This window comes from Cololabis saira, chromosome 9 (assembly GCF_033807715.1).
Source record: "Cololabis saira isolate AMF1-May2022 chromosome 9, fColSai1.1, whole genome shotgun sequence".
Lineage (NCBI taxonomy): Eukaryota > Metazoa > Chordata > Actinopteri > Beloniformes > Belonidae > Cololabis > Cololabis saira.
Window position 1 is genome coordinate 24,743,620 of NC_084595.1, and position 18,374 is coordinate 24,761,993.

General features: G+C 38.0%; 1 protein-coding gene across 1 annotated transcript; it reads left to right on the forward strand.

Moving 5' to 3' along the window:
• Positions 1 to 325: 325 nt before the first annotated feature.
• abhd17b (abhydrolase domain containing 17B, depalmitoylase) lies at positions 326 to 16,619 on the forward strand. Its single transcript, XM_061728930.1, has 4 exons — positions 326 to 748; positions 3,517 to 3,993; positions 13,632 to 13,811; positions 14,221 to 16,619. Exons 2-4 carry the CDS (start codon positions 3,527 to 3,529, stop codon positions 14,438 to 14,440), a joined length of 867 nt encoding a protein of 288 aa, XP_061584914.1. The 5' UTR covers positions 326 to 748; positions 3,517 to 3,526; the 3' UTR covers positions 14,441 to 16,619.
• The last annotated feature ends 1,755 nt before the right edge of the window (positions 16,620 to 18,374 follow it).

The following is an 18,374-nucleotide window of genomic DNA, read 5'->3' on the forward strand; positions in this document are numbered from 1 at the left end:
CTCCCACTTTCCCAGTGGGAAATCCCACTTCGAGGGGCGTTCCAGTTGAAAATTCCAACTGGGAACTGTGAAATCCCCACTTCCGAGGACAAATGGAACGCGGCAATAAAATTATTATGACGTAATTTGCTGCCACACAGGACACGCCCCGTCCACGTTGATTGGTCTGTTTCTTTTAATAGTAATCGCTGATTGGTTGCATAGGATGCCAATCAAAACACCAACCGACCACACCATTGGTCGTTGGAGCTGTCAATCAAAGCCTCCCCTCGTCACAAGCCCAACGTTATCCATAACTACAGAGATGTTTCGCTGGCGATTGATACTGCTGTGATAGTGTTTGGAGCTTCAACCTGGAGCTGTTTATAGGAATTTGGAAAGATTTATATTCTATTTCATATACACTCACGCGGCTGTTGAGCTGAGCGGACTGAGTCGCTGTGAATGTAATCGATCTTGTTGTCATTCAGGACCATATGCTGCGAAAAAAACAAGGGGAAGGGAAGAAGGAAACGGCAGTGAAGGAGGCTGGCTGCACCGAGCACGACCTGGTAGTGACTACAGAGGGATATACACACTACACGGGACTGTTAAACACAGAACTGAGGATAATCTGCGGCTAAGGATAGCCTTGACAATCTGCCGTGGTCGAGGAGAGGATAAGTTAGTGGGCTGGGTGTGAAGATAAGCGGAGTCACTGTCACTTTAAACAAAAACATCACGAATCCAGACTCCAGCCGCATTCCAGGTAAATCACATTTACTTATATTTGCTCTTATGTTTGCTAATTAGATCACCACATATTGAGGCAATTTGTTTTAATGCACAAACCATCCTAACATGATTTCAGTGTGGCTCAGTGCATCTCCCACCATTTTACAGTAGATGCTGCGGGGCGTCTGTCTCCACGTCTGCGAGGTTATTGACCACTGAAGGCTGATTTATGGTCCCGCGTTACACCGACGCAGAGCCTACGCCGTATCCTACGGCGTAGGCTCTGCGTCGATTTAACGCGGAACCATAAATCAGGCTTTAGAGAAGGCTATATGGGAAGACTGTAGGCATTGTGTTTGCCTCTCTCCCTCCCTCCCCCTCTTTTCTTTAAATGAAGATATCTCACCATCTAAACACTGAAGTGTGCTTCTAACAGTTTGAGAGACATTTATAATCACAAGGGGGTTTTAAAAAGTCAATCATCCCTGATACAGCCAGTTGTGTGCACGAGTTGTTTCAAATGGCAATTAAGCAGAGTTGCAATCAGCTGCGACGATGAAAACAAGTGGATTTGGGGTTTAATGCTGGTCATCTGGAAGGTCTAATAGCAGTAGCTTAACACCATGTAGAAAAAAGAGGGTGATTTCAAAAAATGACAAGTCCACTACACCTTTTTGTTTAAAAAAATAACAAGAAGAGGAACCAAAACAGTTGTAAATTGGATAAGTGAAAGCAGAAAATGTGTGCAAGATGCTTTCTGACTACAGCTTCCCAGTACTCAGCAGCAGACCTGTTTTTATTATTCTAATGGTTGTCCAGTGTGGTGGATGTGAGAGCCACGCATTGCTAAGGTGCATCATTTTTTCACATTTTTGACTTAGTCATGCATTTCAGAAGCGGGAGCTGAAGTCTTTAACGGAAGCAATGAAATAACTGGTTGACATGTCAACACATCCTGAGTTAAAAGGGAAAAAAATACTTTGGTCCACTGCTTTAAGTCTACTATTCAGTTCAAGTGCAGTTAGTCCTGCTTAAACATACAGCAATTGCTTCAAACAATAAAGTCAAAATGTCAGCCTAATTAAGAATGTGCAGTAAGTCTTGAAATTAGATCTCCCCGATATCCTGACAGAGCTCTAGTGGTTAAACATCCAAGAGTTGATTACACAATGCTGGATCAGCATGTACAGTTTTAATATTCTATTCACAGAATCTGGGAATTTCAAAGTTGTACGAGCGGATAATGCACAGCTTTTCTCCCGATACATTTTAATGAATTTATAATCCACAAAACACAACATGGCTTGACATTGATGAGCTATTTTCCACCCATTTTAAAAACATTTGTAGTTAAAAGATAGTTGTTTTATTCTTAGCTGCAGTTAAAGACCAATAAGCATTACAACAAAAAAAGCTCACAAGACACATTTGAGAATGACTTCAGCAATGGCATTGCTGGAGGACATTTTTATGAACCAAGCACACATCTCTCCAAAACAAGCCTTACTGACATCTCTGGTTCTGGTAAGTGCAATTTAAAAGCACTTGGATTTCAAAGGTGGTAGCCTTGGGTAGAGATCCAGGTGCAGGGTGGAGCAAAAAAAAAAGAAAGAAAGCTTTTTCAGATAAATACTGTCTGAGTGACTGCCAGCAGACATGGAGTAAGCGCCAAAGCAGGGTAGCAGCTCTAGCCTTTTCAGGCTGATGGCTGATGAGAGCCATGGGCTCTGGAAACAGGAATTGATGGTATATTTATGAAAAAAAAAAAAAAGGGACAACATCCTGGCTTCAGCCACTATCCCGGAAACTCCCTGCTTAACAAAGACAACTGTTTACACAGGAGGGGAAGGCATCCTTGAGCTGTATGTTTGAATTAGCTCGTGTGGTGTTTTTCCTTGTGATTAATCTGCAGCAGACAACACTGTCAAGTGTCTCCATTTGCGAGAGTTCAGATGCTCCTATCTTTTGTCACTATACATTAGGGCTGTTCGATTAATCGATTTTAAATCGTAATCGCGATTATGTAATTAGAACGATGTTAAAATGTGAAAATCGTAAAATCGATTTTTTTTTTTTTTTTTTTTTTTTAAACCTTGTCTGCACACATATTAATGATTGATGGAAATACCTCTCAATACCTGCGACAAGTGCCCCATCGGAGAGGCTCTTTAGTGTAGGAGGGGGCGTTGTAACATGCCACCGGGCATCCCTCAAGCCAGATGCGCTAGACCGGCTCGTGTTCCTTGCAAAAAACTTGCAAATGTGAATAGCAAATGTAATGACTGACATTACACACCTCTACCTCCTTCATGGGTTATTATTTAGCATGCAAAGACCCAGTTTAGTTTAATTAGAAAATGGTCTTGTATAATTTAATTGGAAATATAACTTACTGTATGTTTGCAAGTGCTGATTTGCTGATTTTTTTTTTTTCAGAGATAAAACTTTATATTTTATTATATTTTTTAAAACTTTTTTTCAACTTATTTTACAGAGTTTTGCACTTTATTCATTCATTTTTGGTTTAATAAGAGCAAAGTTTGCACTTAAAGCCCAATGGGGCAAATGTTCAATAAAAAAACAGCATATTTGAAATCATTTCTTTGCCTTTTGTCAATTCACAAAATAATCGTAATCGAAAATCGGATTTTGAGAGAAAAAAATCAAGATTTTATTTTTGGGCAAAATCGAACAGCCCTACTATACATGTTTTTCACTCATTAAGTTATTGAAGACAGTTTCTATAGTGAATCTATTTAAGAGATGTTTGTTTTAATTCCAACCGTTGTCACTCTCCCACAGTGTTTTAAGGATGAACCACTTATCCTTCAGTGAGCTATGCTGCCTCTTCTGCTGTCCACCATGCCCCAGCAAGATTGCCTCAAAGCTGGCCTTCCTGCCCCCAGAGCCGACCTACAGCCTCATGTGCGATGAGAGCGGCAGCAGATGGACCCTGCACCTCTCCGAACGTGCCGACTGGCAGTACTCAGCCCGGGAAAAGGACGCCATTGAGTGTTTCATGACCCGAACCTCAAGAGGGAACCGCATTGCCTGCATGTTTGTCCGCTGTTCACCCAGTGCCCGCTACACTCTATTATTTTCTCATGGGAACGCAGTGGACTTGGGCCAGATGAGCAGCTTCTACATTGGCCTGGGTTCACGAATCAACTGCAACGTCTTCTCTTATGACTACTCGGGTTATGGGGCCAGTTCTGGGAAACCTTCAGAGAAGAACCTGTATGCAGATGTAGATGCAGCCTGGCAGGCACTCCGGTCACGGTAAGAGGAGATAAAACTCTATAGAATGTAATAGAGAATAACATATACAGGAAAGGATAACAAGGATGCAATAATCAACCAGAAAGCTAAAATGCTGTTACCAGAATAACTTGTTAGGAAACAAGTCCCTCATTGATTTTAATTTTTTATTTTTTCTCCATTTTGTGTGTGGAACATGAGTATCACAATATGGCTCCCATGTGCCAGGGACTTAGTATTTTCTATTTTAAGACATGTTTACTGGCATTAAACAAGTGAATCAGGTTCTCCTAAGTCATTGGACTCTTGAAATAATATTTTGTAATGACTCAAATGCGGTAAACTATCTTTCCAAATCATGGCGAGACTGAGTGTCACTGGAAAAACCTTGGAATGGTATTGGCAATAGTTTTATATAAACCTTCCCATTGATGATAAACCAAAATTCAATAAATTTTCTTATATTCTTTCTTATAATATGAATTGAGATTCCTGGGGAAGGAATCAAAAGTGACAAACTCATGGGAGAGATGAAGAGATGATAATCACAGTCAGAGTACTGAGGGGCCTGGGTGGAACAACAATTGCTGAAGCTTTTTATAGGATCACTTATTTAAAATAATAATATTGATGCTTAAGTATGGATTGCAAGCTGTAATTGTTGAGAATAATGAATAATGTGATCTTATCCTGGCCCACTGCATGTACTGTAGGTGTGAGTGGGTGCTCTACTGTTTCTTTTTGCTCTGCTAACTGAGGTAACTGTTTTTATTGGCTGTTATTTACAACCAGCTGATTAGAAATATCTACTCCTTCTGTTCTTCCTTGAAGGTGATGCACAATTCTTTATCAGATTTCTGATGATGCTAAAATAAACATGGAACTCTCATTAGTGTACAACCAATTTGCTGCTAAATTCAGACTTTCCAAAATGTCAGGACCAGCAAGGGCTTCTTAATTTAAGTGTGTGTTAGTTATTGAGGAAGATATATTTGTATGATGGTTATCACAAAGATTATTGTTCCTTAGATAGGCTTATGTTATTTGTATATAACTAAGTTATAGTTATATGAAAACTAATTTTACACATCCGCTGACTATGCAACACTTTATAACCAACTCTCGAACAAACATTTGTGGGGATCGATGCAGTTTTGGTGGTAGGTTCTTGCAGAAATGAACTGTTAAAGATTTCCCAGGGGGGGAAAAAACTGTCATTCAAGCATTTTTAAAGCTGCAATACACATGGCCAACAGATCATATAAATCCTCAAATAATAGAAGGATGTGATGCATAAAATGGGAGTTTCTCAGCATCACTCCCATACCATTAGTTTGTTTAAAGACATGTTGGTCATTTCCTTCTGCCTGTGTTTTAAGGACATCTGCTTTTTGTCTTGTACCGTCTAGTCATCTCCTTCCTTTGTGCTTTTGACAGCATAGACCTCTTACTTCATGTGTTTGGGGCTAAGGCATTCTTTATTATGGTCACATGCAACACACACTGGGTGTGCTGAAATGATTGGCTGAGTGATTCATGTTTTTTATCTGGCAATAGATTGGTGGCTACCTTGATAGTTAATGAGTAATTTGACAACATTTTCAAGCAAGAAAATTATTGGATGGCTTATGACATTTCTGGTAGGTCTGGAACGTTGTGATAGTATTTGTTTGTTTTCCTCCTGACATTGGCTTTTAAATAATAGTGGACAGAATATTTAAAAAATAAAATGACTGCAGCTCCATTTTTATTTGTTATTATTATTCATAAACATGGATACACATTGTCACACCTCACAGACAGAATATGAATGAGTTTAATGTCCTGTTTGATACGTTTGGTGCTCCCTCCCTCTCTTTATTAAATGGAAATGAAAGGTCCGTTCATTAGGCCTGCCTCATTTGTATATGTTAGTGCTACAAGATTATTAAGAGGGAGCGGGTGAGCAAATGGAAGAATGAAGAATATCTTTTGCCAGTGCTGATTTGGGTGTATGTTTTCTTTTGTTGTAAAATAAAGTATTTTAGTATATCAAATTACTAATTTCCTGGAGCCACCACTAACAAAAGGCTAATGTTTACCTGCTGACGTTTCCTGGGAATCCCTGGCAGTATTTTGCAAGAAAATGACAGGGCTTCTGTAAATAAGGGCTAGCAAGTTAGATGGAGACCTCTTGCATAAAGGTCTCCATACAAGAAATGGGCCACTATATGGAGGAAGAGCTCGCTTTTCTGGTTTCAGACTTGTGTACGTGTGTATTGAATCAATAGGGCTACATTTCCATTGAGTGGTAGAGAATGGCAAACCATGTCTGTCTGTCTGTCTGTCTGACTAGCACGCTGTCATACTCGTGTGACGACAAAAACCGACGTGTATTGTCTAGTTATTTGAGCCTTATGGTCATCTTCCAACATGTGGAGGTGCTGCTCACAACACTTGTCCATACTCTCATCCTGTATCTTTTGCAGAGCTTTCACAAGAACCTGTTGATTCTTCTTTTTTTTTTCTCTCTCTCTTTGGTCCCTCTTATAACAATATGCTGAGGTGCACAGGATGTTGGGAGCCTGGCTCAGATGGGGCCAGCCTCATTATCCTTATCCTCAGCAACCTACTTGACAAAGTCTAGCCCTCTTCAAAGCCAGAGGTGTTAAACTCCTCAAAGTCCCCTGATGTTTAACTCCACTAAGAAAAATATGAATTGACATTACTACAGCGCACACAAAGTAAATGCCACAACAGAGTAAGTCACTAGCTAAACTAAATCATTAACATTTTAGCATTGAGAAAAACAAATAAACAAAAAACTTGCCAACATAATCAGTCTCAAGCTTAGAAATGGCCATGTCAGTCACTGCTCTGTACCTACAGTCACCAGTCTGGGACTGTAGATGGTGTCTACTGTTGCCATGCAGCATAACAATGTTTTTTTTTTTCCTTATTTTCGGCTCTCATATTCACTCGATATTGTCGTTAAGAATGCAACTACCTACTTGAAAAAGACGTGTATTTACAGCTGCTATGGTATTGTGATGCCCCCCTCTCCCCCAAATGTGTCGTTTGTTGTTTTTTTTGTTCTTTTTCTTTTCTTTCCTATATTGTTCCAGTGGATTTCCCCGTATAATTATTCCCACTCTTTTCGTGATACATCATGGAATTTCCTGCATCTGCACACAGTTTCAGCAGTTTAGAGATTAGCCTTGAAATTTGCTCAACAACTGCTCAGTGGTGCATATAATAAAAAAATAAGCATGTTTTTGTTCAGTAAGCTCAATGAAGCTGTCATTTTTAGTTAATACTTGTTCTACACTCCTTTTGCTTAGCTCTACTAAACGTTTACACTCTGATCAGATAAAGCCATTTGCCCGGCAGTGTAAATAAACCTGAGTGTTGCTGTATTGTAACCAAAAAAATCTATTTTCTCTTTTGTTAATCAGCTGTGCGTCACTGAAAATGCAACAAATACTGGGACTATAGTCTGATACTACATCACATGATCGTGATGGTTATTCTAGGAAGAAACATTCAGGATCAGATGAGGCTTTCAGGGACAACAGAATAAGTTTATGTTTAGGAACCCAACGGCACATTGCATGTCCCATGTCTTATAGTCCCATGGTTAGCAGTGGTCTGATTCTTCTAGTAATGATTTAGCTGAATCTGGTCAGATGACTAATTGTTTTTTTCTTTCCATACAGTGTGCATATTTAGGACAAGGTCACGTAATGCTGAGATAATTCAGATTTGTGGGCCTCATGTTCTTTTCATTATGTAAGGCAGGGTCCGAAATTAACTTTTTGACTCGCTTGCCAAGTGGACTGATGGATTTAAAAGGAAATAATAAATATCCACTGGCCAAGGATTTAATTTTTTTTTTTTTATGATTTGTTTGTTTTTTTCTACTGGCCAAAATAATAAATTGCCTTTTTATTTTTTGTGCTCGATATACATTAATTTACTTACATGAAAGAAGAGTCCAGAAAAAGGTGAAAGCAAAACTATTTTTATTATATTGACAACTGGCCGTAAAACTCAAGACTGAGTACAATTCCAGATAGAAAGGAATTTGGTGGGGTTTTTTTTGTTTCTCTCTGATGTTCCTCTCCATCTCTGCAGTTTGGTGCATAAACTCTATGGCCTGCTTTTCATTTCTATATGTTGAGCCCACAGCCATCCAAATTGCAAAGTAAAAGAAAAAACTTATTTTATTATAAATGTACAAATAATCATGTTTTATATAGCTGCGTGTCACTTTTCTAATTCTTTATGTAGAACTTTACTTTATAAACGTGTGTGTGTTTTTGTAGGTATGTCTAAATGTTGTCTGTCTTATCTGATTACTCTGTGACCATATTGTATTCTACGTTTTGTCTTTGCAATAACTCGTTTTCTGATTTTCGGTTAAAATTTTTATTTTATTTTATTATAAAATAATAAATGTCAGATTTATTGAATTATAATTATAGCTGATTGACTTGTCTGACATGGAGATTATTATTTTCAAACAGAAATCCACATTTTCTGAAATATCGAGGCCTTTAGGAAGTTGAGACTTCATGACTTAATCAGGTTATTGCTAACTAGTTACCATACACTATAATGTGTCTGTTTTGATTTGTCTGTCTGTGTGGCTGATTGTTTGGGTTTGTTCCAGTTTTATAAATGACTGTCTGTGTGACGGAGGGTGCAACACATCCTCCTGACCTCACTGAACACCAATCAACTAGATTGTGTTTATTACATCAAAAGGCCCTTCCGCATGGGCTCGCATTAGTCGACTGCTAACGTCCCTCGTGCATGTCTCATGTTGGATCAGACGCACAGCCTGAACAGGAAAGTGGCTCTCATATTTTACCCTTTCTTCTTGATGTTTTGTGTAAATGCCAGTCTTCTCCTTTTTGACATGTTAATCACACTAGTTCGAAATAATGCCCCTTTCCTGCTTTCACTTTGCAATTGTATAATCTGAATTATTCGTTAGGGGTTTTCTTTTTGTGTGTGTGTGTGGATCTCTGTGTGCTTTAAAACGAGAGCAGGGACAGTTAATCATTAATTTAATTTACTTGTATGACAAGTAATTGTATGAGTATCAGTTGTGAGAGCCCTAGTTAGAAGTAATGACAAGTGCATGTGCGCTATTTTCACTTTTGTCAACAGTCAAGTCAGAAGGCGCCACTTGTTACTTTAACAGTTTCAGTACAAGAGCACAGCTTGGGATGAACACGCATGCAAACTTTTTTTTTTTGTCTTTCCTTTATACTGTAAATAGTCTAACCAGTAGATGAGGCATTCCTTTCAGCTGAACAGGGTGTGTTTCAGATGATGCACTCATTGTATGACTCAGGAGGTTTATGAACTCACAAGGCCTCCATTATCGTACTAAGTATTACACGTGCTTAAGAATGTGCCATGTATACAGTTTTATAGCCCTGGATAAGAAATGATAACATTTAATTACGGTAGTATAAATGCATGACCCCACCCCATCCCCATTAGGTTACCTTAACCTGATGAATTTTTGTGAGCTGTTTATGAATAAATTGAGCCAGAGTAAAAAAGATAACAGGTTATTGTCTAAATACTGAGCAACCTGAAGTGTTCAAGTCCACTATTTTTTATTTTATTTTTTATTTTTTAATATTTGTCTCTTCTTTTTACATTTCCACATGGAAGCTCAGCCTTTTTGGATGAGGCGAACACGTTCAACTTGCTCTGTTTTTAGTATTTGTCCCAATAACCTGCTCTAAACCAGTTTTCATGTCCAAGAAGCAGGTATTTTTATTGTCAGACTATAAAGGGCTGGTTTCAACATTTAGACACCAACCCTGAAACAGCTCTAGAGCCACTGTCAAATGTGGTCAAAGTGTATTTGTGACAGTTTGTATTCATTTTTCAATACAAAATGGCACTATCGTATTATCCCTCAGAGGTGAAGGCGGGCCAGCAGACAATCCTGCTAGTCTAATATGGAGAGGTATCCTAGCAACCGATTTTTACAGTAAGCTTTCAGACTGAAGCTTTCTCCACACTGTGTCAATACCCTGGCCATTTTTAATGGCCACAGTAACTATACAAATGGGAAAAGCTCAGTTCCCATTCAGTCATCATTTTGATCCAAGCCAAATCCCATCACTTTCTCACACGCTGAAATGTTGGGTGGAACACACTCAAATATGGATGTATAGAGGCAACCTGATTGCGTACTTCTTTCACTTGAAATAACATTGGCAAGTGGCCCAACGAGTCTCGTAGACAAAGGCTACTCTGACTGTGTGTACAGTCAAAGTGAAAGCTAAGCATTGGAAGCTTGTCTTTAGTACAGGGTAAGATTAATAAATATTAAGAGGGCAAGTTTTTCAGAGGGTCACTAGCTTAGAAAACTTTTAGTATAACATCATTGAGCATTTGGATAAAACACTTCCCCTTTTGTGGAAGTGAACTTTTAACCTGCTTACAAATGCAGTACTTGTTGTTGTTTTTGTTTGGGGGAAGGGGGTATGGAGTAAAAAGTGATGCTATGAAATTGTGTATTTCTTCCCCTTTTTCTTAAAAATCGAGCAAAGCAATAAAGTGGATGAAAGATTCTGGGGACTGCCGTAACCAGGGAGTGTGACTGACTGTGGCCTGCAAAGTTCTGTTCAATTGTTATAGAATAAATTGGCTGCACACAAGTACATCTATAGCTCTATTCTGCAGTTGTCCTCCAGTTTGTATGGCTGTGTCTGGAAGTGTGTACAAAATGCATAGTAACAGCGTGCTTTACGTGAGAAGTAGCAGGTGTACCTTTTTTGCATTTTGTGTGTGTGTCTGTGTTTCTGTCAGGTGAAACACTTGTACTTCCTGCTTCTGATGACGTGGGCTGTTGGGTGTGAAGATATGTTTATAAAAAAAAAACACTGCCTGGGAGCAGTTCGTCATGTATTGCCCTCCGCTGATACTGCATGTACTTTATTACATTTGTGTTTTAGGATTGGTCTGGTTTTAGTGGTGTTATAGTGAGGCCATAAACACAAATACACCAGTTACCAGTCACACCTAAAACTCTGACTTGTATGCAAGAAACCTCATCTATGACTTACTTTAACTACTCTCCCGTTTGCTACAAAGCAAGTTCGACAGGGTCAAATATCCTTTGCTGGCTTGAGAAGCCCTACAAACAAATGACAGATGATGGGTGTTATAGTGGTGATTTCATTCTTCTACATTAATCAAAACATACCTCTTTGACTCTGCATACCCACATAAAGGGGCATTTTACATACCCTTTGATTAGGGCTGGGCGATATGGACCAAAAGTCATATCTCGATATTTTGTAGCTGAATGGCGATACTCTATATATATCTCTATTTTTTTGTGCCTTAATTGGGGTTTCCCCCAAAGCATTATAGCATAGCATCTCTGTTAGCTTCATTTTTTTCTGAGGCAAACCCTTAAAAAAACAGTCAGTTTTAATACAAAGCCTCGTGCCAAATGTCACACAGGTACCTTTATTAACAGAGGTCTGCACAATATCAAAATGTATAAAACAAATGAAATAAAAATAAACTGCCTGCATATATAGAATAAAAATGCTTCTTGAATAAAATAAAACAAATATCCCTTTCCTGCATAACAATTAAATTAAAATACACTGTGCAATTAATACAATGTAGACAGTAACAGGCAGACTTTTCCACTGAGGTTGACAGTTGTGCAAATAACAAAACATTTTTGCAAATCTCAAATAAAACATTCAAGTCAATTTGTCACAAAATAAGCTATATCAAAATCGTAAAAAAAAAAAAAAATTATTATTTTTTTTTTTTTAATAATCGATATAAACGATATTGTCTCGTACCATATCGCGTTTGAAAATATATCGATATATATTAAAATCTCGATATATCGCCCAGCCCTACCTTTTGATTGTTCTTCCACGCTAAATGAATCCACTAGGCTTCTGAGACTTAATTCTTAAGAAGAGCAGAGTGTTGGAATAGCAGGATGTAAAGGTTATAGAAATAGGGAGGGGAGTGGGTTGCGACAGTAAAGGCAAGAGATGCTGCAGTAAGAAAAGTTGCTTAATGTCAGATTTTCATCAACTTTTATGTCCAGCTGTATGAAAGGGCTTTCAAAAGCTTGATCTCTGAAACGCATGCTGATTTCCCGATCCATTCACCATTTTATAATGCTTGTTAAGGCAGATTATAAAACTATATCTTGTTTTGTATCAGAAGCAAATGCCTGAATGGTCATTTATTGCAATTAGAAAGTTTATTTGATAGCATAACACAAACGTAAAGTTTCATATACAGATGTGGACAATCCTTTTTTTTCTTTTTTTTTCTCCTTTCTTCGCCCAAGCTTTCCATTTAGGAATGGGGAAAAAAACCACAACACTACCAGAAATAACTCTAAAACTGATAAAAAGGAATAATGAATAATACCTTGCTGAACATAATGAAAATAGGCTATTGCTTTTGAATTTTAAATTCAACAATGTTGATATAAAAAAAGTGGAAAATCTACATTATCTATGTATCAATTGAGCATTTTGTATTCTAAAATTGAGAAATGCTTTCATTGCATGACTTCTAGACACTTAGCAGCTGACCCATTAGTCTTAATGCAGCCATCAGTGTGCAGTAATTCTTTCCGATGCTGTGCCAGTATTGTCACCACTATTTATACTCTGTAAAGACCAGCTGGCACACCAGTGTAAACACTTTCTATATTCCTGCTAATGACTGTCTGCGTGGCTGACTGATAATGTGTACATTTCCATGTTTTATCTTAAGCATATGACTGCTGTTGTGTGAGTTGACTTTTTATAACAAGAACTCTATATTTATGCAGTTTGTTGCTTTGCAAAGGTTGATGGTATAATAATCTTTAGCAGTAGTTAAGCTGACAAACTTGGGTGTTCATGTATTCGTCAGTGTACTACTATAGGAGGGTACAATGTTAAGCCTGTGTTACTTCCAAACTATTAATAATGGATTTGAGCAAAGATTTCATCAGGCTGTTTTGTGACAGGTTACTTTGCATTATTCAGCCATGCAGCAGTAGAAACAGTGATGTAGTGTTCTCAGACTGGGTTCCCAGACCTCAGCTGACTGCTTGCTAGAGGGGGTCACGTTAGCCATAATCAGCTGTGGAATGTCTTCTTCCCTCCCCTTTCCTCACCCACCATTTGTTCCTCACCCTCAAACCAATATCACTCTCTTTTGGTGTGTTTATCTCTGCTTGCTCAATCATAAGACCACTGGCATTGTCCTTCCTATATATAAAGATGAAAATCTGCATTCTTTGTACTAAACCTGCAACACGTTTGTGCTTGTTTTAGGAGTGTGCCTGTCCAGAATATTGATGATGCATGTCATTATAGCCTTAAACAAACCTGAGTTCTTGGGTCTGTCTCAAAGAGGAGGAAATGCAAAACTAACTGGTAGTGTGAGCATAGCTAATATAGAAAGAAATTTAGCCTAATCATGTTGTGGATTAAATGTTGAAATTGTTCTTTTTTGTCAAAGAGCCTTTTATAATTAAGGTAAGTTTATTGTTGGCACATTTCATGTAAGGCCTACTTGGATGTCTGCCAAAGTATTTTTCAGCACATAAAATCTATTTGGACATCTGCAAGCCAGCACAATATTAAACCTTCTTCCTTTGCTTCTTCTAGATATGGTATCCGTCCAGAGAATGTGATCGTGTATGGTCAGAGCATCGGCACAGTGCCCTCTGTGGATCTAGCTTCACGCTATGAGAGTGCTGCAGTCATCCTCCACTCCCCACTCACCTCTGGCATGAGAGTGGCCTTCCCTGACACCAAGAAGACCTACTGCTTTGATGCCTTTCCAAAGTGAGTGGATGGCACGGACAGATGGCATGTTTGGCAGGGGGCGGAGGGGGAAAACAAACAAAACGCTTACGCGTATGAAATGCATTAAAGGCAATAAATATACACTACCTTTTTTTTTTTTTTTTTTTTTTTTTTTAGATTTTGAGTACACACTCATAATCTAAATCATAACTTAAACACTGTATATAATAAGTTGCATCAGGGGAAAAAATAATACAAGCTAAAATATGAATTGAATTCAGAAAGTGTTTATCTTTGACTCAGACAGGGTAGAAAAAGATTCTGTCTCCCTCTAGTGGGAAATTTTGCTTGTTCGATTTTATTACTTGTTCATATTTACAATGACCACATCTAATTTATTGTTGCCCTCTTGTATCTCTTTGTTCTCTTTTATTTTCTTACTCCGAAGCATTGACAAGATTTCCAAAGTGACATCACCAGTCCTGGTGATCCACGGCACGGAGGACGAGGTTATTGACTTCTCCCACGGTCTGGCACTGTATGAACGCTGCCAGCGTCCCGTGGAGCCGCTCTGGGTGGAAGGAGCTGGACACAATGACGTGGAGCTCTACGGACAGTACCTGGAAAGACTCAAACAGTTTGTTGCAAACGAGCTGGTCAACTTGTAGAAGTGCTGGAATTAAAGATGGAGGAATAGGAGAAGGCAAGGTTTTTCAAGAGAAGCTCAATGATGGACTTGGATGAAGCTTTTTATTTTATGTTTGTTTTGGTTGGTTTTTTTTGTTTCTTTCTTTTGTCCAGAAATAATGGAAGGAGAGTTGGTGTTTGAGTAATACTGACTTCTCCTTATGGAAAACCTCTCGTCTGTGGCACACCAGTTGGCCAAGGACCTGTTTGTGCCATCTACTCCACATCCTACAGCTGTGAATCTAGAAGTATCCATTATTTTGCTTTCACTAATAAATTTTCACATGTTGAACATTGCACATTGTTGGTTTTGGTGAAAGAGGAAGTGGACATGTGCACGGACAATGTTCTTTGTGTACATTCAGCAAAGAATGTGTGTGATTGAATTTTTTTTTTTTCTTTTTCTTCCTGCCTTGTGAGAAGGACACTGTCCACACTTATAAATGAGACCTCTAATTAACTCTCAACCCCTTTAAGTTCCCGGGAAATGGCCTTTATGCAGACAAGTTGCTTTAAACCAACTGAACTCTGCCTGACTCCGAGGTCAGCTTGGTCTTAAACACTGCATTCACCGTCATGCAATTTTATTTCTTTCTTGGTGTACTGCTATTTGTACACTTTTTTTTTTTCTCTTCCTTTTACCTTAATTATATTTACTCATATCATTTGCCACTGAAAAGCTGTACAGTACAAACTGACACATTATCCAGCTGTGCCAGTGTTGCCAAATGTTTAATATGTATTGCAGAGACTTATTCACACAAACAAGTGTACTTTTACAAATGACATCTAGAAACATCTCCCTGTTGTTTCATCTTCACTTCTTTTAGTTAAGTGGTACAGTGTGATGTTTAATCCTACAGAAATGTGACAAGGTCGGTGAGCAGCTAGCTAAAGGTCTGATGCTTTACATCAGATTAGTTTGCATTTGCTGTCTCAGGCTTGATGAGTTGCTGCTGTGGGATCAGTATCAGTTGATTATAACTGTGTTTTCAGAACATTTTGGGCACGTTCGTGAGGAAAAAATATCTAAACCTGTTTAGGAAAAGGCAATTATTCACCTAGATGTATTAACAATTATGAAGCCAAGTTTGGATAATGTTGTTTCCGCCTAGCGGTCTGAATATATATCATCTAAATAATGTGTGTAATAGTTAAGACAGATCTCCCTTATTTACGTGGATCAGAGATTTCTAAATTGTTCTTTTTATATTATGAAAAATAACTACTGTTTCATGGGCTGCCTGTCTGATGAAAATGTAAACCACTAATGTCAGTGACTTTGAGCTTGCAAAGGTTACATTTCTTCTTCTTCTTGTTTCCTCAAATCCTTTTTTCTGCAGTATGGTTGTCAAACTGAACATCTGAATAGACTACAAGTGCTTGATTCACGGTGTGTACTGGAGCAATGGACTGTCATATGTCTGGCTCAGCATAAAAGCCATCAGTCGAGGAGATAATGTTTTGCTTTTTTTAAAAAAAAAACCTTATCTAGCCATCTGCATGACATTTCTGAATCCATTTTTGTATGTTGTCTTGCCCTTTCAGTGCTAAGGGAGAGGGAGGAGGGAAAAAAAGCATTTGCTACTGTGAGTCCCCATAAAAGAAAAGGGCAAAGTGCTGCTGCATGCTTGTGTCCATAAAAGGAAGAAAGTTTCATGACAATTAACAGACAAGCCGTTGGGTGCTACTGTAAACCTTCAGGTCTTATTAATTATTGGATGGAGAAGAAGGTATTTCTTCCTGTTTTTTTGATTGACCAAGATCCAGATCAACTGGTCTGGATAAACGCCATATGTCAGAGACTGTTTAACACTTTGCTTAAGACATTTTTTTTTTTTAAATGAGTGCTTGTTTAAAATTTTTTTGTAAATATTTTTTTTACATGCACTGTAAAAAAATATTTCCCCCCCCCCCCCCCCCACAGACTTTTGTTACATATTGGCTGTATGTCATCTTTCTTTTGTAATCCTTGATATACTACTAGACCAGGTCATATTGCAAGTAACTTTTTGTACTGGCCACTTTAACATTTGTCATCTCTGGTTTAAGTTTTATATACCATAGTTCATTACAAAGGAACGAAGGAACGTGTATGTTATAGCATTGATATAGTAATTCTAACATGGATAGAAAAAAATAAAGTATTTGAGAAATTTTCTGTGGCTGAAACTTTTCTCTTTTTTTTTTTTAGCATAATTTGAGGGAATAAAAATGTAATCATGAAAGAGAAAATCATCTTTCACTTCTCAGGTGTAAGTTATCAGAACTATTTGGACAATGACCAAGTTTTTATGGTTTTGCTTTCATACACCACCCATAAATTGTATATAAAAAGGGACCGCCACAATAAGATGTGCTCAAAATAGAGATTTTCAGTTTAATTCAAGAAGTTTGACAATGATGTCATTTATTATTTCCAGCTATTTAAAAAAAAAAAAAAAAAGTACCGCTTCTTAAGGGTTTTGAAGTATTTGGACAGAGTGACTTTTTTTTTTTTTTTTTTTTTTTTTTAAATGCGTAACAAACCATTAATTTGGCCAGACATAATTTTCTTTTTCTGTCTCCTTATGTTTCAGCCTAATGTTGATTTCCATTACTTGCATTGAGATCTCTCGGGACTTCTTTTTGGTGGCTCCAGTATGCCAACTGATGCCTGATATCAAACCTGGACCTTTTATCTGTCTCCCCAAGTAATGAAGGAATGGACCACATCTGATCAAATGACGTATTTTCAATCAGTTGTCCAAATATTTTGAGGCCCTGAAAATGTAGGTACTTTGCTTAAAATGGCTTTAATTCCAAACAGACACATGTCATGCTTTTGTGGCATGTCTTTAAACAAAGCTGAAAGTCTACACTTTGATCACATTTCTAAAACACATTCATAAATACTGTCATCGTCCAAAAATTTCTGGATTTCAGTATAAACAGAAATGAAGCTGCATATATAAAAATCATGACCTGTTATAGCATGTCTTTTATTTCCAGGAAACTAAGCCAAAATGCAGAAGCAGTGTTTAAAACATTTAACACATCCCATGATTCAGTAGCTTTCAGAACCAACTTTAACCAGGTCACACTCTCACATGAATGTGGAAGTATTTTGGCTCACACTTCTTACTCAGTTCAATTATGTTTTCAGACATTTGTTGATACACACCCTGTTAAAAAAACAATCACAGTAATTCAATTAGGTCCTGCACTTTAAGAGTGCAAAAGGCTAATTATTTTCTTATTCCACCTATTCAGTTACAGATTTGTTGTTATTTGGATCGTTAGGCTTTTGTATGATCCAGTTTCAGTCAAGCTTTCAGACAGATGGCTTCATTATTGACTCGAGGTTTACAGATGAATTCATGATCAACACAATTATTGTAAGGTGCCAAGGACATGGAGTTGCAAAAGTTGTCCAAATCATTGTCTCTTTACAACTGTGCCTGACAGAATGAATTCCTTTGTACTGTATATTTGTGCTCTGTTTTTGCCACACATCTCCACTTTGGTCTCATCTGTATGAAGCACATTGTTCTAGATGTCTTGTAATGTGTTTAACTTAAAAAAAACTCACCTAAACTGCTCTTTTTTTTTAAAAGAGAGAGAAGGCTCTGCCCTACAAACAAACTGAATAAGCCATACTTGTGCATCCCCCTAGCTGAACTAAGGAGAGAAGAGAGATTTTAAGCAGCCGGGGTTCAGGGGACAGCTTGTGAACCTAAAAACAAAACAGTATTAGTGTTGTACTGGTGTCCAAATTCATTAAGCCACAATGCTTCAAAGCAGACTTCCCGTAATGGAAAATGTTAGTTTGATACTGAGCTCAGGAGGTTAACTGTTGATTCTGGTCGAGTTCACCACTGGTATAGGATGTTGGGGCAACGGAAAGAATGGAGGTTGTGGGAAAAGATGTACAGG